Consider the following 25,642-nt stretch of genomic DNA (forward strand, 5'->3'; position numbering starts at 1 on the left):
AATACTTGATCCTTTCATAGACTATGTTGATAAAGAGCTTCTAGGTGGCTGAAACCGTTTTAATGAATTACTGTTACTTATCAAACATTAAAAACATTCAAGTTTTAAACGTAATCAACTTACCAAAGAAAAAAGAACATGATCCACTTTACAGCAAAGTCATGAAGTGCACGCCTCTAAGTTTTGAAAATCCGACTTTTATCTCAGATTTTCTCCATTTTTACCATTTTGGTGGCAAATAGTATATTAATGAAGCTGGTGGTTTCCGTTACAATGTTTTTTTAGGACATTTTGGCAAATTGAAACTTGGTAGATTTGGCCAGTTGTTTATAGTCTTTGATTAGTCTCTTTGAGCAGAAGTTAAATTCATGTATTTTTCAATAATCATCTCTGGCGAAAAATCAGTAAAATAGCCCTTCTCCACTTCCACCCCTTCTTCAGTTGCTAGCATCTCAACTTGGTTCTGGACCCTATCTGCACCAATTTGATTTGGCTCCAAGAGCATGCAAGCAATCTCAGTTGAATCCTCTCCATGAACCAAGCCTAATGTCTGCACCGTGGGCAGCCCACCACCTCGAGCACTCACCATCCTTGCAATTCTTCGAGCAGCTGAGACATCTGTGGACAAGATGGGTACGTTGTACAATGCAACCCATGGACGTGCCCCAATCATTGTGATGCCTCTTGCTGGAGAAACCTCAGACGGGCCTTCATCTGGCTTCTCCAAAAGCATATCAGGTATGGTCCACCCTGCCCATTGGTTGCCCATGGAGTTAGGCCGATAAAATCCAAGTTCACGCCTAATGGTGTCTAGAGCCTTGCCTGTTGGATGTGCTGCAGCATACAGAAACACTGGCACTGCAACACACAAAGAAAATGTTATCATAGAAATGACCAGTGCAAAAACATTTCAAGTAAGAGTAGTTTTAGGAGACTATTTTGCAGAACTCCGTTCTCAATGGTTGATATAGCCTTTTGTGATTGAAAGAACATCATTTCACCTAGCAATGTCGTGTCAATAATTATAAAAAATGTTGTCTTTATTAGACTTATTGTTCAAGTTAAACTACAATTTCTTGCTGTTGAGTCTAGACAATTTTTATGATTGGTGATTAAAAAGTGGTGTCTGTGGTAGACTTAGGTGAAAGGGATGATACGCCAATATTTTTCTACTTAATTTGACAACAAATGGACACTTTAGAAGGGTTCAACTGACCTTGGAATTGATTGGCAATGTCTGCTGCCACTGATTTTGCAAGCCAAGCTGCTTCATCCAGTGATGCCTGAGCCAGTGGATGGAAGAGAATGTCATCTACAACACCAAGCCGGGGGTGAGTCCCAGTGTGCAACTCAAGGTTAATGGCTCCAAATGCAACTTCAACCATGGCTAGGACAGCTTGTTGCAATGGACTATAAATGGCACTCCCCATGGTATCTTGAACAACGTATGATACAAGAGTGTACCGAACCCTATTATACGCTCGGTCCTCAAATTTGTTCACGATGACAGTTTCTGGGTTAAACCTTGCGGCTTGTTCAATAGCATCAAGGGCAGCACGGTTACGTGATTCAGAGATAAATAGCTTGCAGCACAGTAACACATATTGGTCTATGGTTTTCTTCTTGTCCTTTTGCAAGAGAAGCCAACATTCAAGTAAAGCAATTCAGTTTGGAAAAACAGTACTTAAAAATAAACTCTTTCTATTACTACGATATATGAATCTTTAGGTAATGATAAAATCCTTTGTATCATACGTGATAATTATTTGCTTTAAATACTTGGACAGATCGATAGACTTCTTTCCGATTCAAGGCCCACATTGTATTGAGGGTCAAGCAAAGTTGTAAAATATCTTACCCATTTTTCATTTTTTAGGTTCCAATCCATTGCTTTTCCTCATAATTCTAGTCTTAGGCACCCTACAAAGCGAGAAAGTGTCTCATGTATTAAATATATATACAATCTTTCTCATTGTATGTTGGTTCCACACAATTGTAAAGTTTACACACTATGATAGAGAGGATACATATATCCGATGCATAAGATAATTATTAATTCAAAGTCAAGTTAGATAGTATGTGCCTCACATGTTATCTAGCTTCCACTAGGACTAGTAAGTGAACAAGTGTACGGCTGCTCTCTTCCCGGATTAGGAGATGGTTTATTAGTTGTTTTCTATTTTTTTCCCCACCTTAATTAGTCTTGATTGCATTGGTAATAGATTCCAATCCTTAGCTACCACATCAGAAATCTTGTCTCATCACTGATAATTGAAATTTGCTCATAATATTTGTATGTGAGAGTTAAATAATTGAAGATAACGATCACATAGTACAAAAGCTTGATTATATTATTAGATACTGGATAACGATGTAGGAACTACTACACTGATGGACTTATTATCATGTAATGCATAAAACTTAATCAAAGGATGAGTGTGCTTAGAATTTTAATTTGAGTTAGTGCTTAGGAGCTTAGGGCTTACATTTATGAATTTAAAGAATGAGTAAGCCCAAATTATAACACTTCAAGAAAGTTGGTTGGGTTTTTTAGGAGGGGCAAATCAAAGAGTACATCATCTGATTGAAAAAGTTAGTTGGGTTTTTTTTTTTGGGTGTGTGTGTGGGGTGGGGGGGTGTGGGGGGGATCACATACAAATTCATAACAAAAAGTAATTTTCCAAAATGCACCCAAACTGTAAATTAAATCCAAGGTTGAATAAGGTAGGGACAACATTGGCCAAAGCTCCAAATTAGATCACTTCTCTTCCCTCCCCTACTTAATTTTTAACATGATTTAGAGGGGGGGGGGGGAGAATGGTTGGTCAAAATGTACACAAATAATTTTAACTTTAGTGATGTAGCACCTAGACAAAGAAGAAGAAGAAAGAAAGAAGAAACTTTGAAGGGACCTTGTAGTTAAGTAGCACCTAGACAAAGAAGAAGAAAAATAAGAGTCCTTACCTTGCAACTTGGGTTGAAATCCATTCCTTGCCTCACTGCTTTGCTTAACCCTTTTAGCTACCACCTACTTTGTATCACAAGAACTGAATGAGTAGGTGCTGTTAGTCTGAGACGCATATAAAAGACATTGAGGTAATAAATATACTTGCGTGAGTCAGTATTGATACAAACACCATATAAGCCAATGTTCATAGTGCTTGACGTGTCAGTGCTCAATTATAATGAGAGGCTCTTTTGCTGGAACCATGAATCACGTGCTTCTAATAAGCAGCATCAACAACCATGCTCTCCTTCAATCAACACCACACGCATTGCTGGTCCCATGTATGTGTTTGTGTATAATAGGAGGAGATATAAGTCCAAACGGTTTTTTTTTTTCTTTTTTTTTTTTTTTTAAAAGACATGATAGGATTAAAAATTTATACGGTCTTTGCTTAATGATGATTGTTTTTTACTGTTAAGTCATGATACCAATTGGTTTCTTTTAGGTGTAATAAGTAGGATTTGAGTTGAAGTCTCTTATTTAGTGACAAAGAACTTTATTAATTAAGCTAACTGCAACCATCAAAAGGTTTAAATTGTTACGTTTAGAATTTTATGGTACTCTACACAAATGTGGAAGCAAGCTTTGTTAGTCATATTTTCACTTTCAAGAAAGCATTTGACAAAAAGACATTATACAACCCACAGAATCAAGGTTATAAATAAAGTAAAACCCACTGCATTGGACTTTTTACAGTTTAAGAATTTGGAAGTCTATTATGAAGTTCTGTATCCAATAATATAGGTAAGCATGTGAAAATTGAAAACCCAGAACGCGAAAGCAACAATAATCCTATTCACATATTCATATAAGTTGTGTTTGATAATTAATTAACCTTTAGCAGAAACATAAGAAATATGCTCATATATCATATTGTCAGACAAGAAAATGTCTATGTCAGATATATACTGGTGCATACTGCATACTTAAGTAATACTCATGCAGAACATGGTGATTACATAAATGGAACTACGATGGTTGTCTGGAGACTCTGGATGGTGCAATGGCCATGGTGATAATAACTAGATATTATTAATTAATACAAAAAAAGTAGTAAGTCATTAGAAATAATACTTTATTTCTTCTTTTGTGAAGGAGTTGTTAATTTTTTAGATAAAATCACTGTCCTATATAACAAGGTAACTAATAATCTCATACTAGCCAGCCAGTTGAGGTACAGAACTACAAAACTTTAATACTGCAGTATTAATTACAATAAAAAACAAGGCTTACCAATTTAAACTGCAAATTTTTTAATGAAAAGGCAAAGGTGAGATGCAGATTCAGTACAAGGCCAAATTATTTGGTTCTCATAATATCTATGGACCCCTTGCAAAATCTGTGGGGGTTTTCACGTGAGTTTATCTATCTTCAACTAACATTTCTATGAGTCATTCTCACCTACCTTTCATAAGTATTATCATCCACTGATGAAGGACAAAATAGATATTAAATGCCAACTGGAAAAACAGACAAAAAGGGAATTTGTGTAGTCAATCCAATTTTAGTTTGGGATAAGGTTCACTGTTCAGTTGGATGAGGTCTGAACTAGAAGATGAAACTTCAAAAATAAGAACAGAGATGGCACTTAATAGTTTTGTCCAAAGAAGAACAACAAAATATCGAAGTAGGAATGAAAGACACAAGTGATCTTCTGAGAAAGGACCTGTAAATGATTAACAAAGAAATCTCAACGGAGAAACACAAGAAATCTCTAAGGAGAATATCCTAATCTTATAACTATTAACTGCTGAATATATATATATATATATATATAGATGAAGGGGCTGATGCCAAACCTTGAGCCAAAGTGTATGGTTGAAATTTTTTTCATGTTAGCTTGTTATCAGTTGTGTCTCCTGTGCATCCAGAAAATAGAAATTCCACGAGCCTCCTGTCTCCTAAACTACTGCTATGCAAGTGAATCTGCAAAAACAGTTTTGTTAGAATACCCAGGATTCCAAAGTAATTAAACTCTAATCAACTAGGCATTTCAATTTCAGGAGGAGGATTTATTGTTCATCTACCTCTATAATATTGACAAGGGTATAGCCAAGGCTGACTTGAGTCCAAAAACCGTTTTCTTTGGTAGGACAAAGGGAGTGTCTAAAACATCAATAAGTACTACTTCTAGTCCCAACTGCCAACAAGAACTTTCAAGTCAAGGTTTTAATCACTTAAAATTCTTCGCCACACTCATGAATCTGGGATCAGGCTTCAGTACAGAATATATTTGACTAGAAGCACCTCAGTCATCAGTTAAAATTTGAATTGGTCAAAGCATGGCACCTTGTTTGTTCACTGTAACAGATTTTTTTTCTGTGATTCCTTGAAAAAGTCCTTTGTTAGCGAAGATATTGCTAGTGGTGGCCCAGGTCGGTTTATGTAAAACTGATCTTGCATCAAACACAGCTTTCTACCTTAGCAAGTTATGAAAAAGGTTATTTCCCTGGCATTGCTCTTATGTAATACCTCTAGAGAACAGCTTAAACTTCTTTGCAATCTTTCAAATGTAAATTCCAACACCATCCACTTCTAAGGTTGTGAAATATGGACAAAAACCGCAAAATAGTGAGCACATAGGACTAATGGACAATTACAGATATCACTTAATTAGTATAAAAAATCATCCAAGACAACAGTATCACCTTTCATTATAAATCCTTTAATAAAATTTTACAAACAAAATGTTTTATTTTTGCTTAAAACTTTAAATATCTGTCAACTATTTCTTCCTGTGAAAGATCAGTGAAATATCCCTTCCCCACAGCAATATTCTCTTCCCTTGCAAGTCTCTCAACTTCTTGCTGAACTCTATCTCCTCCAACTTTACTTGGTTCCAGCAAATTACAAGCTACCTCAGTAACATCTTCACCATGTGCTAGTGCCATGGCTTGTACTGAAGGAAGTCCACCTCCTCTCCCACTTACTTGTTTTGCAATTCTCCGAACAACAGCAATATCAGTAGAGAAGATGGGAACATTGTAGTTATCAACCCACCGGGTTGCTCCAATTACTACAACACCTTTTTCTTGAGTCACTTGAGCAGGACCCTCATCTGGCTTCAGTGGCAGGAACTCAGGTTTCGGACCCCCAATCCATTGAGTTCCACTGGAGTTAGGCTTGAAATAACCCAGCTCTCTTCTAATTGTATCAAGCGTCCTCCCATCCTCATTGGCAGCTCCATATAGGAAAGTAGGGACTGCAGGCTATACAAATTCTAATTAGCAAAGAAAACATTAGAAAATTCAGGAAAAAAAAAGAATCTAAAAAATATACATTGATACTATGTTACTATCACATAAGAAAAACATTCTGAAACTGAAGTCCTTAGAAATTGCTATGCAGCTTGCGCTGTGTAATGCCTATTTCTAGTAAGAACTTAGATCAGTCTTGCATTCAAGAAATCAATTTCAGCTACTCATAATAGAATGACAATGCAAAATTTGAATTGCCAAGCTCAAAGGAGTATGATTAGTGGACTAAGCACCTTGAATTGATTCCTCATAGTCAAAAGTAACAAAATAGAGAACAAAGGAACAATGAGGACCATAGTCACCCTCACCAATGATTTACAAAATCATTTAGTAGTTTACTACTAGCTACAGTTTGATGCAATCCCAAGGCTAAGGGCACAAACCTTGCAAACTAGAGCCAATATCAGCTGCTGAAGACTTTGCAATTTCAGCCATTTGATCCAACGAAGCGAGTGCTAGGGGATGAAAGCATATATGGTCGACAACTCCAAGCCGAGGATGACTTCCACTATGCAACTCAAGGTCAATTGTCTCAAAAGCTGCCTTAACCATGGCAAACACAGCACTTCTCAAGTGACATGAGTTGCCAGATGGCTTTGGAGCTAATTTGGAGACAAGGGTGTAACCAACTCTATTGTAAGTCTCATCTTCAAACTTATTGATAATAGCAGCTTCTGGGAATAGCTTAGCTGCTCTTTCAATTGATTCCAACGCAGCCCTGTTCCGACTTTCAGATATGTATAACTTGCAGCAAGCAAGCATCAGCTTTGACATATTCCTTCAACTTACTGTGGTTCTCAAACTGCAGAGAAAGATATATGCAACTCAAGGTCAATTGTCTCAAAAGCTGCCTTAACCATGGCAAACACAGCACTTCTCAAGTGACATGAGTTGCCAGATGGCTTTGGAGCTAATTTGGAGACAAGGGTGTAACCAACTCTATTGTAAGTCTCATCTTCAAACTTATTGATAATAGCAGCTTCTGGGAATAGCTTAGCTGCTCTTTCAATTGATTCCAACGCAGCCCTGTTCCGACTTTCAGATATGTATAACTTGCAGCAAGCAAGCATCAGCTTTGACATATTCCTTCAACTTACTGTGGTTCTCAAACTGCAGAGAAAGATAGTTTTCAGATAACTAAATGACATCACCAACAGAATTGTGAGTTGTGGCTTTTTCTTGGACCACAAACCCCACCTCCCAAGCCACTAGTTTACACATAATGGTAAATAGTAAAGAATGTTAAACACAATTGCAAAATTGCACTAGTAAAATCGAATTCAAATTCCACCTTCAAAGTATCAATAACTCTAATGAAATAACTGATGTGGCAACTTAGTGTACAATAGAAGATTAAAAGAAATGTCAATGGTGGCCCATGTGAAAGTGATGCAATCACAATCTGCCATCTCAACAAGTTATGAAAAAAGTTGTGAAATTTGTTGTGTCTGTATCATTGTTAAATTGGTAAAACCTATTGCACACGTGAGATGAAAACACTTTGTTTCCAACTTGAAATTGAGTTTTCAACTCATGATTTTAGTTGTTTTCGTACCTGTGTGTATGGACATGTGTGCAAGTTGATGTGTAATTAACACTGCCCATATTAAATATAGCTTACAGGGTTCTGGGTACTACACAAAGCAACCTACTACCCATTAATATCAAGCATGTTTGCTAAAAACACAATAAGAATAAAATTAGTTTTATATACTGCCCATTCTAATTACTCTCATGAATCTAGTGCAAATCCATCAAAAATAAATAAATAAACCAAAACCACAACAACCCAGATAAATATTTCTAATGATGGTTACATTTTAAAGGGTTCTTGGGCCACTCTTTTCTGAGGCTAAAAATTGACTAAACAAGCTCTTGATTTCTTAGATGTTTCAAACTTTTTGTAATAAAGATCCACCATGCCACAACCACAAATTCAAGAAGAAAAAGAAGTGCGGGAGGGACAAAAAGAAGTGCGGTAAAAAAGCATAACGATTTTGTTAAAAAGAAAGTGCGGGAGGGACAAAAAAAAAACCTATGTTTATAGTACGTACCTTGTTTGATGGTCTGTTTGTTGTGGCTGATGTGTTCCAATATCTAGAAGAGAACGAGAAGTAAGAAGCTTTTGTTTGTTGAGTGTAGAAAAGGTGTGTATCTAAAAGGTTACGTGTAATAATAATATTGAGATACTGAAAGTTTCAACAACTTCCACACATTCTGAAACTGAATTCCTTTGAAATTGCTATGCTGCCTGTAATGCCTATTTCCAGTAATAAGAACTTAGATCAGTCTTGCATTATAGAAATCAATTTCTGCTACTCATAATAGAATGACAATTGCAAAATTTGGGTTGCCAAGATCAAAGGAGTTGGATTGGTGAATTAAGCACCTTGAATTGATTTTTGGATAATAATGACTGTCATAATCAGGTTTGTTGGTACTTCCATTCCTTCATATATTATGTATTCCTATTTCTTGCCTAAATCAATTGCTAGCAAACTTGATTCTTTATTCTACAAGTTCCAATGGGGTGCCTCTAAGTAAAGTTATAGTCTTTGCGCTTTGCAGATTTAAATATTTGTACTCCTATTCCTAATGCCAATGGTGATTTTGGGGCTAAGAAGATGTTGCTTTTATTAAAGTGCTGGTGGAAAAATTGACTTGAGAGCTGCCTGAGGGCCAAAATAAATTGTGGATTCAGATATTTGGAGGTAGGTCTTTATCAACTTGAACAAAACCCACTAATTTCTCCTGGCTGAGCAAAGAGTTGGTTGAAAAAAGAAAGTGTTTCAATGGATCCGAATGCTGTAAATTTTGATACCAGGCAGTGGGATCATGCTGAATTGATTGCAACCTTTGAGCCTAATGCTGTCAATAAGACTAATATTCACCTAACTTCTCAGGCCTCGTAGGATCAATAATTTAAAGGGTTACAACAATTTCATAAAAAATTTCAACAGTCCAACTAGCTTTGGAGATTAATAGTGTTAGGCAACCAATGCTGGCCTGGAATGTAGTTTCAGACCAAAAGGTAGTACCCGGACTGCCAGGCAATACAACCACATGATCGGAGTTCCAGATGGCAGTTATATTAACTAGAAGGTTGCCCGTGCGTTGTGCGGATAATGTTATAAGCTTTTATGTAAAATGGTTTTTGACATAGAACATGTCTAGATTGGTGATTATTTTAAAACTTTGCTACCAGATAATACTTAACCCCTCAATAGATAAAAGAAAATTATTCACCTAAAAATAATAACCACTTTCTTACCCGTAGCTAATTTAATTTGTAAAGTTGAAGCTTCAATCTCCCCGAGTCTGTCTTCCCTCAAACATTGCAAACTGCAAACTCAGTATCCCAAATAAAATTTTGAAAAAAAAAATTTGAAAGAAAGAAACAAAGAAAGAGAGAGTTAGCAATATTTATTTATTTACAAATACTAAGAAAGGAGCTTTTGTCCATGAACTCATGGAGGAATTGTTGATCCATCAATATATAATTTTCAAAATAAACAAATACAGTAGTGTGCGTTTAATTGAAAAGGGAAGTGAAAGAGTTTTTTTTTTTTTAGAAGAAGTGAAGAGTTAAGAGACAGATAAAGAACTGAAGAGTTAAGAAAGAGAATGAATGAAATTTAATAAAATTAAGATGGGTTTAATCTCAATGGAAATTACTTGGAAAGTATAATATTATTGTAAAGGTGTAATGGTGCAAAGCTTGGTCTCACTTTGCCAAGTGCTTATCCATAGGGTGCATTTAAATTTGATCGGGGAAGTGAAAGTTTTTTTTTTTTTTTTTTTTTTAATTTTATGGAAAGAAGTGAAGAGTTAGGAGAGAGGAAGAAGTGAATTGATTTTTCCATAGGGTGCATTTAAATTTGATCGGGGAAGTGAAAGTTTTTTTTTTTTTTTTTTTTTTAATTTTATGGAAAGAAGTGAAGAGTTAGGAGAGAGGAAGAAGTGAATTGATTTTTGATGAAGCAATAAGTGCTAAACATAAAAGCTGCATTGTTTTAATTTTTGAGGTTGGAAAACATCGTTTCATAATAAAGAGGATTGCAAAGAACTCATATAGAGTGCGCTACATGGCAAAACCTCATGCACTTTTGCTTGAGGTCTCTGGTTTTATATATACATATTGATTTTATCATTTGGCCGAAAAGCTATATCCTGCATCTAGCTATTTTACTGATCAAGTTTGTGGAAATATGGTAGGGGATTTCAATCTTTTGCTCTTCTAGACTCTGTTTTGGGAAGCCGGAAACATCATTCAACCCAATTTCATCTAAAAAAAGACGAAAGAAGGTGCGGTGATCTGAAACGTATGATGTAGCATACCACCCCATATTTGCCCAGTTTAAAGAAACCTCAACAAGATCAATCCCGTATGAGCAAATCGCAAATCAGGAATTCAACATTTATTACCGAATAAAAAATGTCTAGAATGTACACAAGTCGCCTATTCATGCAGAAAATTGTACATCTAGTAGAGACACTTGGTTATTTTCTGTTTGTTTCACAAAAGGATTTATATGTAAAAAGAAATCCCGCTGATCATTACTCGCCAATTATCGTTGGCATTGTGCCTGCGTAGCATTTTATCACTTTATGGCAAATGGGTCAGATAGGTCACCTGCAGTTCAAATTCCATCAACGGAATTTTGAATTTAATGATGGTTTCACATTATTAGAACATTGACGGCAATGTATCAAATTATGAGAATAACTAGAAAATAGACAACAAAATGAAAAGTGCTGATTGCATTCCGACAAAAGCAATTAACCGCTAAATTTTATCACAGGATCAATCACAATGGATTGATCATCAATCTCCAACAGAAATGTTTGCCAACCAATAAAATGAAAAGTCAAAATATGTGAAGTCCAAGCCCACAACTTATTGCCAGGAAATTCTGTAACAGTTACAAGCTCCAACACTCAGTGTGATGCTTCCACCAGTTTCTGTAAACAGACAAGAACGAGTACAGAAAAATTATAATTTAAGACATTAAGAAAACAATATGCATATAACTGATTACTAAAATGGTAACATTTCCAACAAATTTCTATATATCCAGGTAGCATTTCTGTATTAGATGCGCAAGGTACAAGGATGGTCCAACCAAACCCTCAACCCAAATCTATGACTAGCTATAGAAGGGCAGTAAGTAGACCATAAACGGTGGTGATGTGTTCTAAAAGCCACCTAGATGTATTTTTCTCTGTTGATTTCCTTTAACAACTCTAGTTTAGACATGTGGCATGCATGACACTATATTTTCACAAAGTCAACGAGCTCTAGATCAAGTAACACCTCTTTTCCTTATAAGAACAAGGTAAAGGGTGAGATCATGGATTGAAGTTGTAGACCCACCAAAAAGATAACATAGACCAGAAACTAACATGATTAGATGGATTTGAACCATCAGATACCATACACCATATTTAAGCAATATGAACATTTTGAGAAATAGATTATTATATGACAGTCCATCTCCCTTTTTCTTTTTCTTTTTTGATAGATAAAATAACTAACAACCAATGGTCCTCAAAAGTCGAACCCACATATATGACAGTCCAATTCTTCTAATACCGACAACTTTTTTTTTTTTGGTTGATAAATTACAAAACTCCATAATTTAGAGATTAAACCCCACACTTTATTTTGTTTTGATAATTTGATAGTTGGGAGAGTAGGGATTTGAATGCTAGACTGTAGACCCACCAAAAAGATAACATAGACCAGAAACTAACATGATTAGATGGATTTGAACCATCAGATACCATACACCATATTTAAGCAATATGAACATTTTGAGAAATAGATTATTATATGACAGTCCATCTCCCTTTTTCTTTTTCTTTTTTGATAGATAAAATAACTAACAACCAATGGTCCTCAAAAGTCGAACCCACATATATGACAGTCCAATTCTTCTAATACCGACAACTTTTTTTTTTTTGGTTGATAAATTACAAAACTCCATAATTTAGAGATTAAACCCCACACTTTATTTTGTTTTGATAATTTGATAGTTGGGAGAGTAGGGATTTGAATGCTAGACATCTCCATTGGAAAGACTAGGGGATACCGGTTGAGGTACAAGGCTCTTGGTAGTTAATAGACCCATTACTTTAAAAAATGCTTTAATAGAAAATGCTTTAAAAAACCATAAACCCATTATGTGTAATGTTGTTAATAGAAAATGCTTGAACAAAATGATGATGTGCGGCTTGGAATGAAATGATGTCCATATATAATAGACATATGTGTTGAAGAAACCACATAGCATCATTTTGTTTAAACATTTTCCTTAAACTAAAACATTGTAAATTGGCGTATGGTCTGAAACATTTTCAAAGTGTCGAGCTTAATTTGAACTACCCATAAACTATAGGTTTCAATTTTAATTCCCCCCACCACTCTTTGTTATAAGTATGACGAGTTTTAAAATGAAATCCACTAACCATTACACATCCAACGATCAAAATGTATACAAGATAAAACAATGTAACAATAGAAAAGGGAAAAGACAACAATGAAGGTTTACTTCTTTTGCTATTCATAGTTTCAAACAATCTCCTCCTTAAACAAGGCATCATTTTATTTAAACTTTCTCCACTAATGGCGTAATCTTAAATGTGTACAATAAATTGAAATGTTCTTGAAAGTATAGGATTGAATTTGAAACTTCTAAAAATACTCTCAATTTGAAACCACATAAATTTGAAACCACCCCTAAACTATGTGGTTTAAATTTTAACTCCGCCCTCCCCCTCTCCCTCCCACTTTTTAAATAAGTATATAGAGAAGTATAACATGAATACCTTTAACCATTCCACATCCAACTATGAAAATGTACAATGAACTGATGAGGGGTTTCTTCTTTTGCTTTTCACATCTTTTTATTTCCTCATGGTTACACCATAATTCTCCAGTGTACCCAACCTAAGAAATTGTAAACTTAACAGAAAGTTAATCTGTTACTTGCATGTGAATCTATATGATATCTCACGTAAAATCTATGGAGATTTTATAACCAACCCCCCTCCGATGTTCACAAACCGACTGGAATTGACCAAGCTGATTGAAACCGATAGGAAGTATACTAGAACAACTCCTAAGATAATTACCTTCAACTGTTATTAGGTATGCTGTACACAAAAGTTTTTCATTTTTTCATCATAGGGTGTGGGTGTAGCAGATGTTCCATGAGTGCACTAAACTTTGTGCATCAAACTATTTCCTTCTTAACATGTGCAAATAAATATCACATGCTTTGATGAAGGGAATGTGTTTGTAGAAGGGAGAGATGGTTGGCATCTCCCCTGACAGGTACAAGAACAGCCTTCAGGCTTACCTGTTACCTACACATCTGGTTAAGGCTTCCCACCCTTTGAGGAAGATCCATAACCCAATTTAAAACTTATCCAAAAAAGAAGGGGACAATCAGAGGAACTGACAGACTGACTAGAGATAGTGACCAATTGGCATCACAAAATTTTATTACTAAAGGAACAGAATGCACAGAGCCACAGACCCTCTAGCAACAAAAAATTATAGTGCTTTAAATTTCTCATCACTAAGGTAGACCATACCATTTCTTTTTTCTTTTATAATTTTAATGATGGTCAAGTTAAAGAAAATATAGAAGTACCTCTTCCTTCTTGTCCTTGCCGCCCGTAAATAATTTGTATGCGGAATAGAAAAGTAGGCCCCAGCCAGACAGAGAGGCGATTACAAACTGCAAAAGCATTATATATAGTCAAGACAGTTTCCCATGTTTACTACCTACTCATTTCAGTTTCATCAATGCCTCAGGAAACAGCACTAACAAAAGCCTTAACACCATAACATTAGTTTGATCATAGTGAAGCGTAAAGTACCAATATGACCTCCAAAGAAAAGAAAGAGTGTGAATGTTGAGGAAAAGGGAGGTTAACAAAGAGGGGGGAAGGGCTTTTGGAGATCTGAGTTTTCAATAAATAAGACTCACATGCTCTTCCTTCCACTTAGATGGGCTCAATGGGTCTTGCCAAATGTTAACCCTTGGTGGACCATGGGGATCTGCAATAAACAAACAAATAGGTAGTGTTCATCAATTCATAATTTGTTACAACAAAAGGATTGTCCTTAACTAAAGATAAAAAAATACTTACACATATAATATCATATCTATCATTAAGACCCATATATTTTTTTTTTTAATTCATATTTTAACATTGCAGAATTTATTTATCAATATGAAAAAGACAAAACAACAATAAAGCATTCCTGGCCTAAACGTGCTCAATAGTATTTCCTTTGGCTAGAAAGCCATCTCTGCGATAAAAAATTATATATAGTTCCCCAAATCTTCCAATCGACTTATACATCCAAATTTCCAAATTTAACAAACCCCTTATGTATATTTTTTTGATAGATAACAAACACCCCTTATATATGAAGAAAACAAAACATTATGACTTGCACATTTAAATATATCTTTGATAGTTTCCCCTGAACTTTTTTTTAAAATAAAGCTACAATGGAGTGAATGTCTTACATGTGTAATATCATATCTGTCATTATGACCCATATGTTTTTTTCTCCATATCTTAACATTAAAAAAGTAATTCAATCAATATGAGAAAGACAAAACAACGATAAAGCATTCTTGGCCAAACAAATAAACTCAATTAACACCTCCTTTGGCTAGAAAGCCATCTCTGCTATAAGAATATCATACATATTTCACCTGATCTTCCAATCCACTTATGCATCCCAAATTTTAAGATTAACAAACACCCTTATATATAAGGAATACAAATTAAAACAATATGATCTATACATCTAAAAATATCTTTGCCAATTTCCTCTGACAATTTTTTTTTTATAGATTTTAGCCAATGAGCTATAACTGGAAATAAAATTTAAATAATAATAATAATAATAAATCCCACCATTAAACAGGTTCATGCTCAACATTTGTCATATTTCGCCTTATCAAAATCACATTTTTGGTGTTCTCCCTCTTCAGGATTCAATGTGTGTGGCAAGGATGATTTAGGTGATATCGGAGTAGTGAAATTTGAAAGGCTATTCCCCATTGCTTGATGTTTTGACGGGTGTGAGGGCCGACTATATTAAAGCTGAAAGAGTATTTTATGAAGACGCTACTCGAGGGGATGATATTTTCTTTCTCAACTTTAGTTGAGCTTATTGATTTTGGGTAATTTTAGAGTATTATTGTGATTTTCAGCTAGTAATAAATTTTATTATAATGAATCCCAAATATATATCCTCTCACACCATCATTGAATTTCAACTGTTTGGGACCTGGGAAAACACAAACAGTTAAAAGACCTTCACTCAAACCCTAAAAACACAACCATTTACTTTTACACCAAAATTCACTTTTTTTCTTTTTTTTTTTTTGATTTGTTCAGATTTTCCAGTAACCAAAACAGAGAAAAGAAAAGTCAAAACCTTTAAACTCATTAAAAACCTAATCTACCATAAAGACGCCCAAAAAAAGAATAATATTTTCCAAAATTTTCTCGGCAACCAAACAGAACCTAGAATATGAGGATCTGATATTGTGCAACAAATAAGACCGATAATCGAGAGAAATCAAAGCGCGTATATATATATATATAGATATGAATGTAAGTACGAAGAAGTTACCAGCGGCGCCGGCGAGGCCACGGCGGTGAATGAGATGAGGCGACGATGTTTGAGGAGATGAGAGTCGCGTTAGAGCTGCGGCTCTACGAGCTGCCGCTGCTGCCACAGTAGCCATTGCTTTGATTAGAGAGAGAGAGAGAGAGAGAGAGAGTGTGTGTGTGTGAGAGAGCAACAGATCGGAAATGGAGACACAGCACAGTATATATGAATGAATAAGAATATGCCAATGAAATGAATAATGGATTAAAGCGACGTCGTCTGCTTCTTCTTACCAGTTACTAGGTCGAAATCAAGTAAGCTTTCAACGGCGATATTTCTCGTCTCAAAAAAGGAAGGTTGTAAAGTTTAAAAAAGAAGCATGTGTATTAAACGACGCCGTTTGCTTCTTCTCTTTTCCTGTCTTAATAAATAGGTTGACTTCGTCGTTATAAAAATCATATTTCTTGTGTCCAAAAATAAATCGCCGTTGCCGGGGATCGAACCCGGGTCACCCGCGTGACAGGCGGGAATACTCACCACTATACTACAACGACTTAGATGCCTAACTATCTCATATGTTAGATATATATTTGATTATCACTTTCATAACAGTTCTTTTGTTTTGCCCCTTTTTCCCAAAAAAAAAAAAAAAAACAAAAAAAACAAAGTGGGACATGAGCTTGAGCTAGCAGTAGCACGGTAGAATAACTTGAAGTCTTCAATTCCATCAGCGTTAACATCTCCAAAATATAATTCTTAGGATTATAAACTTTAATTTTTGTTTTCTTTAAGAAAAAAAATTATACTCCAAAATCCTTAAATATATATATATATATATATTTATACATATAAAAATAAAAAAAAGTGATGTCACACAAATTTTGAAAAAATTATTTTATTTCTTGCCGATGTGACATCTCATGGATTAATAATATGATAGGTGAAACTTAAAACTTTGTTTTTGCAAAATATCCTTTAAGTATATTAAGCCTATTATTTGAGTGCCCGAAAAGGACACAATTCGGTGAACAAAACATGAATACGAATATACAATACAAGCTTTTGGTGGTTAGTGTTTAGTGTAAATGAATTCTTTTGATAATCTTCAATAACCAGGAATCCTCTATTAATGAAGAGAATGAACTTGACAAGTCTACCAACCAAGAATCCTCCACTGTCTCTGCATCATTAGTTCCACCCCATGTAGAATAAACTCAATAAAGAAAATTGTGGATGTACGCTCTAAAGGTCGAATCACGTTTAAAACCTTACTTCATTTTTCCTTCATTTCATATTTTTACATGGCATCATAATAAAATTAATCTCTGTTGACCCCTTGAGAATCTGATTCAAGCTCTTTTAAAATAGTTCAAGGGCTCACAATATTTCACATACTCTACAATGTGAATGAATTGGTGGCCTGATGGTAGGAAACTCTCGTGATCCACTTTGTAAGCCTATGGTTGTGGGTTTGAGTAGTAATACACCTCATCATGCTTGCATGGCTGGTCTCACACCATGTCAAATTTGGGTTTAAGTAGGCTAGGGCAATGACATCACCAACGAGCGCCCCCCCACCCCCTCGGGCCTTTTTTCTTCCTTAACACAAAAAAAAAAAAAAGGAAAAAAAAAATCCTCTAAACAAACTACTCAAATGTCATAAGGATTATCACAACTACAAATCAAATGTTAGGGCACAAATCCTTCAAAAAAATAAAGCTAACACGACCAACAACACTTGAGTTTTAGCTACACTAGCCATTTATGCTTTGATTATTTGATTACATGTCCACATAAAAGCACAACATATGTGAACAACTTAAATATGAAGTAAACAACTTGCTTTTAAAGTCATCTCGTTGATTTGACTTTTTGCAAACTAGCTGATTCAATTTGGTAGTATCTGTTTGGAAATAACTTATCTAACATTTTTTATTTTACTGAAAGTACTATAAAATAACTAAAAACTCTTTCGACTATATATATTTATATAAAGAATTAGAAAAATCAAACAATATGCAAAAAGGAAAAATGATAATAGAAGTATCTGGTTATAAGATTTTCCTTTTGACACAAGCAATTTACGTACTTTCAAAATCATGCCCTGAGTAGAAGTGACATAAATATTTTACTAGTCTTGCACAATAACTTCACAATTCCTTTAATATAGAAATAATAAAAATCATACTTGTTTATCTCAGGTGCTTGCTGCGCAAAGTAATGAAAAGGAATACTAAGAGATAGATGAATAACTAAAATTGAAAATAAAGATATTATGGCTCTGCTGCCCATATTTGTCAATGAAAATGAAGCTCGTAATGCAATTAAGTAACTAATACAAGCTTCTCAAAAAAATGTAACTAATACAACTAAATATTGCAGTGAAGAGATATAGTCTTTTAACTCTGCCATGATTTAACTTGAAGTGGCGCAAAATTTATATTTAACACTCATGTTTACACATGTGGAGGAACAGATCCAAGATTTTAAACTAGTGGAGGTTGGAGTATAAAGAAAAAAAACTCCAAATATGCATTCATATGGTATTAAAAAAATTATATATACTCAAAAACATTGTTTCTAAATACATTAAGACGCAATCATTTCCCAACAAAAACAAAAAAACAAAAACAACTTTTTTTTTTTTTAATACTAGGCTGGCTAGGATTTTTTTCCGTTGAAATTAGAGCATTCACAGTGGTGGTGCTAAAAATTTTAACTTTTAGCACCTCAAAAAGCCACCACCACACTTTATAGTACACCTAATATCAAATGTTCTATTTTTTTATTACTTCATTTAAAATGATATAAACAGCTCATTAAAATAATAAAGGAAGAGAGAGAGAATTTGAGTTTTGTAATTGAAGAAAGAGATATATTTTTAATAAAATATTGTATTTTATTTTTAACAACTTGCTACAGTCAACTAGTATTTATACCAGTTTACTGTAGTTGTAAAAAATTTAGCCTTATTATCTCCAATAACACATGATTTTTTAGTTTTTTTGTGGTAAAATAATTTTTTCTTTGCTAAAATACAATCATTATTGTGAATGTTTTCATTTTTATTTTTGTTAAATTTTTGGATTAGTTGCTATTTGTGTGAGGCTAACTAGGCTTATTGAGATGAAATGGGGCTTAAGGTTTTGTAAGGGAGCCCAAACTAAAAAAGGAAATATATAATAACTTTAAAAAAAAAAATATATATTTGGACCTAGGGAGAGCCTGGACCCCTAAGGCCCCCACCTAGGTCTATCCCTGTACATGTACACACACATACATATATATAGTATTTAAGACCAGCTTGAAATTGAACAAGTCATTCATGGGAATGCAAAGAAAATTTATTGGTGTTTATAATTCGATATTTATTTATTAGTGTTTGTTTCATATAAATAACAATTTTTTGTTTTTACTTTTTCAATTCATAATTTTATTTACAAATGATTTTAGAACAACATCTACACATATATTGTCACGACCCAAACCTGTACTTTAGAATTTAGAGCATGACCGGCATGTTAATATCAAATTTACCTCAATACTAACACGAACCAATCTAACCTAAAGGTGCTAATCAAGAATTTGTTTCTTGAATTCCTACTTATTTTCTAGCATAAAAACGATAATATACAAAAAAAATTATGAAAACCTTGAACTTTGCAAGATTACCACTTGGCTGAAACTTCAGGTATTCGTGTAAATATTACATAGCTAAACGTTTAGCAAAACTCTTATTACAAACCTAACCCCAAAGACATACAACTGGGGTTCAAAACAAACTAAAGTTCTAAATTACATCAATGCTCGAGGATCAAGTACATCTTGATTCCCCTTATACAACAAAAGAGCTAAACTACTATACAACAAAAACTATACATTCTAATAAACGAGAATCACAGAATCTTTACCACCTCTAATACTCTTGCTGCTTCTAGGAAGAACCTGTGGACTGAAATATAATAGGGTGAGCTATGAAACCTAGTAAGGTTTTACGCTTCATAGGCCTTTAATAAGAATGCATGTAAATCAAATATTTTATGGATATGCCAGCTTTAATAAAATAGCCTTCATACTGTTCATATTGTTCTTAAAATAACTTACGAGCTTTTAGATGAAAATATTTCATTTTCCTTTCATATAATAATAAAAGGACATAATAAGAAACATAAACATAATTCCGTAACCTTATCTTTAAAAAGATTATAATATACTTTATCATAAACTTCTCATCAGACTTAAAACATATTCACCATACATTTTTTATCATCATACTTTTCTTATAGTTTCCAAATAGCTTATTTATAATATATATTAGTCAGTCCAATTGTAAGTTTGTCACAACTTTGGGAGGCTTTCAGCACATAATGCCAGGCATCCAGCATTCTCCACAATGCTAGGTAATCCTGAGATCATATCATAATACATATCTTCAACCATGGGGGTAGGTTGGCATCCTTTACAAGTTAGCCGTTACCAATAAGGGTGGGTACAGCAGAGCCAGTCCCACTTTCAATGGCCAATCAAAATTTTTATGGAAATAATAGTACTATAACTCCTATTGGCTGAGTTTAGATCATAACAATGGAATAATTGAAAAATATATTTTTCTAATAACTTTGCTTTTACATAAATGTTTCACAATAGTAGCATATCCATTTCATTCTTAAATATTATATTCGTGATATAAATAATAGCATTAATATGCTAAAAATTATCATGTACATAAGATTGAACAACTTACGAACATATATTTTACTTAGGGTGCGTTTGTTTCACCTGAAAATGGTTTTAGGAAATTATTTTACACCCTTGCAGGTGTTTGGTACCTATGGAAAATTCGGTCAACGAAAAACACACCCATGTTGATCGGAAAATAAGACCCTCAAGAGTGTAAAATCTTTTACACTCTTATTTTACCTTCAATGTGTTTCGAGAAAACACACCCAAAGAGAGAGAGAGAGTGTGAGAAGTGATTCCATGTTGGTCAGATCACTGTCTATGTGGACTTACACACCCGGAGAGAGAGAGAGAGAGAGAGAGAGAGAGAGAGAGAGAGAGAGAGAAACGGTGAGCAAGAACAAACCGAGCTCCAATTTGATGACCACAGACCGAGCTCCGATCCACCCACGATGAGTTTCCTTCACTCCAATCCACCCTTCAGTCTGATCCACCCGCCGAGATCGTACCCTTCTAGATCGCATCGGACCGTCATCGTCGTCGTCGTCACCTCCTTCAAACCCATTCGCCCATCTCGCCTTCTTCAGACCCACTCATTGATCTGTGGTCATGTACCAATATTTCTCTCAATCTATCTCTCTCTCTCTCCCTCTCTCACGATCGGTGCTGATGAAAAGAGAAAGACTAAATTTTTTTGGTTATGTTTTATGGTTGATTTGGTTTATATATTCAGATTTCCGATTATAATATTTGTTTGGAAGCTGAGAAAATGTGTTTTCTAGAGAATTTTTAGAAACACATCCAAACACCTTAAAATATTTTCCAAAATATTTTTTTGTGATGGGACCAAACACCAAAAATCATTTTCATTTCCGAAAAATATTTTCAGTTGAAAATATTTTACATCTTGAAATCATTTTACATTGAACCAAACGCACCCTTAAATCATGCTTATACGTAATATCTCTAATTAAAAGGTTTTAATGCATAATAATTTTCTAAATTTTTTTTTTATACATATCAAATGCACATGTCACATATCCCTTACCTGAATATAGAAGATGCGAGAGATTTGTACAAGAGGAGCTCAAGTGTCCATGTTCTCGTTCTCGTCACCTAAATGAAAGACCAAAACTTATTACTAACAACACTTCCTAAATATATAAACTTATACCTCAAACACAACCTAACTCTCAAACTCAAGAAAATCTTAATTCCCATCACATAAGGTTTCCCCAAAAACAAGGTACATTCATCAAACAAATTACATACCAAAACATAGATAAACCAAGGCACAAAAATTCATCTATGATCTAGACATATTAAAGGATGAGCATACTAATTTCTAACTCAAAAAATTCACCCTAACTTCAAAATTAAATCCACAAAGTCAAGTGTATCATATGTTGTTCACTGCTCATTTCAGCAGCATATGCCCCATTTGTAAAATACAAATGGGCTGTCTGTGTACATCCAAATGTCATGTAATATTACAGAACTACTCTCCTGGATGTCTAGTATATACCTTAAAAATTTCAGAGTCAAAGAATTAAACCATGATTTATTAAAAATCATACAAGGCAGCATGCTCAAATCTGTCCGACAGAATATCTTGCAATTTAGAAATTAAACCATTATTTTTCTATTCATCCAAATGCTGTGAGACCACTTCCATAACAACCATACGTGTCTTGGGATTCATAAAAACTATTCCTAGCATCCTAATTCACAGAAAATGTTTTAATACAAATTTTTCTTGTTGTGAACCCCAAATCAGTCACAGTGACAGCTTCAGCACATGTTATTACAAAATCATCAATTAATAGCAATATGCCTTCATTTCATTTGGGTATTTTTATACCTATACTATACATATTAAAATACGTTATTAATCATCCAAATGACCATAATATCAACAATCTTTCAAATTACTAAAATAGAATCACAAGTTCAGCTTCTAAAATTAGATTAGAGAACATAGAACTGAAACTAAAGCAAATCATTACACCATTATACCTATAGGGATGAGGCCTAAAATCATATATTGGGCCTTGGGTTTTGTCTGATGATGTTGACAGGTCCGAGGAGGGATAAATAGTTATGAGGGATTCCAGTTCAGAGTCTTATAAATAAGAAATGAATGGAAGGCGGTCCGAGGAGGAATTCCTCCTCGAGTATGATAGATATCGTTCATATGTGTATTCCAACGATGAAAGTAACCTTCGTAGAAGCCCCAGTAATAGGGACATGCGTCATGAACATATGAGAAGGAAGGAAACCCAAAAATATCTAAGGAAAAGCTGCTATCACCGTATTAAATGCACTATAGCTACTTTTCTGGCTGCATTTATGTGAAGAAAACCCTTGAACAGTGTTGCATTGGCTATCACAACTCACAGAAAGCCAAAGAGGGTGTCTGATGGGACAGGTACTCAAGTAAGGGCTTAAATGATCAACAAGTGTAGGATCAAGATGAACTAAGAGGATCTATATAATGTAAGAGATCCTCCATAAGAGAAGGATCGAAAAAATAGAGAAAGAATATTGTAGCAATCAAATTAGCAATTGTAATCAGTTTTATTGATTTATAACAAGATTTGCCTCCTCGGACAGGGAATTCATTCAGTCTTATGTGCCTTGTTCTTGCTTGATCATCTTTTGAATCTATACTAGCTGTTGTCAAATTCACTAAGGCCTAGTTCTTTACCCACTCTCTACAAATTTATTGTACTGGGCTCACTAGGCCAAACACTTCTTACATTTTGGCCTTGGGCCGCCAAACGTGGCCTTACAATTGGCGCTGTCTGTGGGAAAAAAATTGTGTGATAGTGAGTGCAATGGTTAATGATGATAGGTTCAGGTCCACACCAAGCAGAGTCTTTGAGATCCCAGCATGGCAACCCTTTTGTTAACCTTGAGCGGAGAGATGATCGTGAAGGAAGTGTGTATACCATACACAGTGAGATGAGTCAACCTCGAGGTGGAAGCCATATCTCCCATGCAAAGAGTAACAGGGGCATGTAACTGGAGATTGACCAGTTGAAGAGGAAGTTGCACTATGCATGGTGAATGCAAACCCCTTCAAACTCTGATGTTTCTTCTGATGACGAAAGGGATGTTAGTTACAGGCGATAACTATCGAATCTTTCTCCTATGAGGAGGAACACTATCGTGAACGGAGGGTTAGAAGCCCACCTCGCAAAGGCATGGGAAACGATACTATGAGCAGGGCCTTGAACTAAATCTCCAAGTCACTTTTCACATGAAAAATCGAAGGGGTGAAACTTCCTCAACGATTCAATCAACCAACGTTCATTATCTACAATAGTCGAATAGACCCAGTGGAGCATGTGAGCCATTTCAACCAACGAATGGCTGTTAATTCCAAGGATGAAGCCTTGATGTGTAAGGTGTTCCCCTTTAGTTTGGGACCCGTGGCAATGAGATGGTTTGATGGTTTAAGGGTGGATTCCATAGGTTCCTTCCAGGAGCTCACCTAGGCATTTGGCTTTCAATTTGTCACTTGTAGCAGAGTTCCTCGACCCATAGGCTCCCTACTGTCCTTGTCCATGTGAGAAGGGGAGACCTTGAAAACGTACTCAGAAAGATACTGGGAGATGTACAATGAGATAGATGGTGACTTTGATGATGTCACTATCAGTACTTTCAAGGTCAGCATCCCAACCGTGGACGGTCTGAGGAAGTTTTTGATTGGCAAACCTGTCACCAGTGTGCGCTAACTCATGGACCAAATTGATAAGTATAAAAGGGTTGAGGAAGACCAGCAGTAGGAGAGAGAAAAGGATAAGGTTATCCCTTAAGAAATGAGAGATTTCAAGTTAGGACCTATACAATAACAGTTGGCCATGGAGAGATTTTGCTGGGCAGTCAAGGTTTGCTAATATTCAGGCGGTCAATGCTATATTTCGAGAACCGGTGCATCAGGTTCTGGAGAAAATTAAGAATGAGTCATTTTTCAAATGGCTAAACAAGATGGTAGGAAACCCTATGAGGCGCAATTAGAACCTCTATTGCCAATATCACCAAGACCAAGGACATGCTACAAAAGACTGTAGGAACTTGTGGGACCATTTGGACTAGCTGGTCTGAGAAGGAAAGTTGAAGCACCTCTTACATCATTCTAGTGGCTAGGGGAACCAAGTTAGCCAGGAACCACGGAGAGATGCTCCTTCGAGACCTCCTTTAGGCACGATAAATGTTATCTTCGCCGCTCTAGGGAGGACCGAGTCTTGCCCCTCCAGGGTAATGACTGTTGCTCGGCTATCCACCGAGGGCTCAAATTTTGAGCTAAAGAGGGCTAAAATGAACGCTCGACTGGCGTTGAGCTTTACAGAGGAAGATAAGGTTGGAACCATACAGCTTCACAATGTTGGTCTGGTGGTCACGCTCAGGATTGGGGGATATGATGTAAAAAGGGTAATGGTGGATCAAGGTAGTGGCGCAGAGATCATGTACTCCGATTTGTACAAGAGACTGAACCTAAGACTCGAGGACCTAACGGCCTATAGTTCTCTTTTAGTAAGTTTTAATGGGAAAGTTGTCATTCCGAGAGGTCAAATCAGGCTACCTGTGCAGACTGGTTCAGAAGTAGTGGAGGTGGACTTTATCGTGGTAGACACCTATTCCCCTTACACGGCCATTGTGGCCAGGCCCTGACTTCATGCCCTAAGAGCCGTCTCTTCTACCTTGCACTAGAAGATGAAATATCCGTCACAGGGCCGAGTTAAAGAAATTATTGGGAGTAAATATGTGGCTAGACAATGCCTAGTAGCTACCATCCGGTGTCAGCCCAGAGCCGAGTCCTCGGCCCTTGCTGATGGGGGCTTATAACAATTAAGAGCTCCGGTGGTGCCTGTTGATGGGTTAGCCGAGGAGGCGAAATGTGAAGATTTGGAAACGGTTGTTGTTGGTGATGATCTGAAGAAGTTCTTCTAGATCGGGGCTCAGTTGCTTACTCTAGAAAAGGAAGAGCTGGTAGAGTTTCTTAGAAGAAATGTTGATATTTTCACATGGAATGCTTACGAGGCCCCA

At 35.5% G+C, this 25,642-nt stretch overlaps 4 protein-coding genes and 2 non-coding genes across 10 annotated transcripts; 2 read left to right on the forward strand and 4 right to left on the reverse strand.

The window, feature by feature from the left end:
• Positions 1–72: 72 nt before the first annotated feature.
• Positions 73–5,139, reverse strand: LOC111983095 (uncharacterized). 4 transcript variants are annotated; one of them, XM_065777698.1, is made up of 6 exons: positions 5,035–5,139; positions 4,807–4,933; positions 2,965–3,028; positions 1,859–1,920; positions 1,217–1,628; positions 73–858 (listed from the first exon to the last, which is right to left on the reverse strand). In XM_065777698.1, the coding sequence occupies exons 4-6, from the start codon at positions 1,886–1,888 to the stop codon at positions 341–343; spliced, it is 960 nt and encodes a 319-aa protein (XP_065633770.1). In that variant the 5' UTR covers positions 1,889–1,920; positions 2,965–3,028; positions 4,807–4,933; positions 5,035–5,139; the 3' UTR covers positions 73–340. The 4 variants fall into 4 exon arrangements, with proteins under 4 accessions (XP_065633770.1, XP_065633769.1, XP_065633772.1 ...); XM_065777697.1 differs by having other exon boundaries at positions 2,965–4,673; XM_065777700.1 differs by lacking the exon at positions 1,859–1,920.
• A 454-nt stretch (positions 5,140–5,593) lies between these two features.
• Positions 5,594–7,072, reverse strand: LOC111983096 (uncharacterized). The gene is made up of 2 exons (XM_024014760.2): positions 6,648–7,072; positions 5,594–6,209 (listed from the first exon to the last, which is right to left on the reverse strand). The coding sequence occupies exons 1-2, from the start codon at positions 7,036–7,038 to the stop codon at positions 5,710–5,712; spliced, it is 891 nt and encodes a 296-aa protein (XP_023870528.2). The 5' UTR covers positions 7,039–7,072; the 3' UTR covers positions 5,594–5,709.
• Positions 7,073–11,010: 3,938 nt separating this feature from the next.
• On the reverse strand, positions 11,011–16,125 carry LOC111983097 (uncharacterized). Of its 2 annotated transcripts, none has more exons than XM_024014761.2 (4): positions 15,932–16,118; positions 14,262–14,332; positions 13,923–14,009; positions 11,011–11,226 (listed from the first exon to the last, which is right to left on the reverse strand). In XM_024014761.2, the coding sequence occupies exons 1-4, from the start codon at positions 16,044–16,046 to the stop codon at positions 11,203–11,205; spliced, it is 297 nt and encodes a 98-aa protein (XP_023870529.1). In that variant the 5' UTR covers positions 16,047–16,118; the 3' UTR covers positions 11,011–11,202. The 2 variants fall into 2 exon arrangements, with proteins under 2 accessions (XP_023870529.1, XP_065633773.1); XM_065777701.1 differs by lacking the exon at positions 11,011–11,226 and adding an exon at positions 12,170–13,213 and having other exon boundaries at positions 15,932–16,125.
• On the forward strand, positions 13,559–13,688 carry LOC111983114 (U6atac minor spliceosomal RNA). Its single transcript, XR_002879841.1, has one exon. It is a non-coding gene; the product is annotated as a U6atac minor spliceosomal RNA (small nuclear RNA).
• A 267-nt stretch (positions 16,126–16,392) lies between the features above and the next one.
• Positions 16,393–16,464, reverse strand: TRNAD-GUC (transfer RNA aspartic acid (anticodon GUC)). Its single transcript has one exon. It is a non-coding gene; the product is annotated as a tRNA-Asp (tRNA).
• Positions 16,465–24,856: 8,392 nt separating this feature from the next.
• Positions 24,857–25,267, forward strand: LOC111983094 (uncharacterized). Its single transcript, XM_024014754.1, has one exon. It carries the CDS (start codon positions 24,857–24,859, stop codon positions 25,265–25,267), a length of 411 nt encoding a protein of 136 aa, XP_023870522.1.
• Positions 25,268–25,642: the final 375 nt, after the last annotated feature.

The sequence above is a fragment of the Quercus suber genome, unplaced genomic scaffold (assembly GCF_002906115.3).
Source record: "Quercus suber isolate HL8 unplaced genomic scaffold, Cork oak 2.0 scaffold_161, whole genome shotgun sequence".
In the NCBI taxonomy this organism is placed as follows: domain Eukaryota; kingdom Viridiplantae; phylum Streptophyta; class Magnoliopsida; order Fagales; family Fagaceae; genus Quercus; species Quercus suber.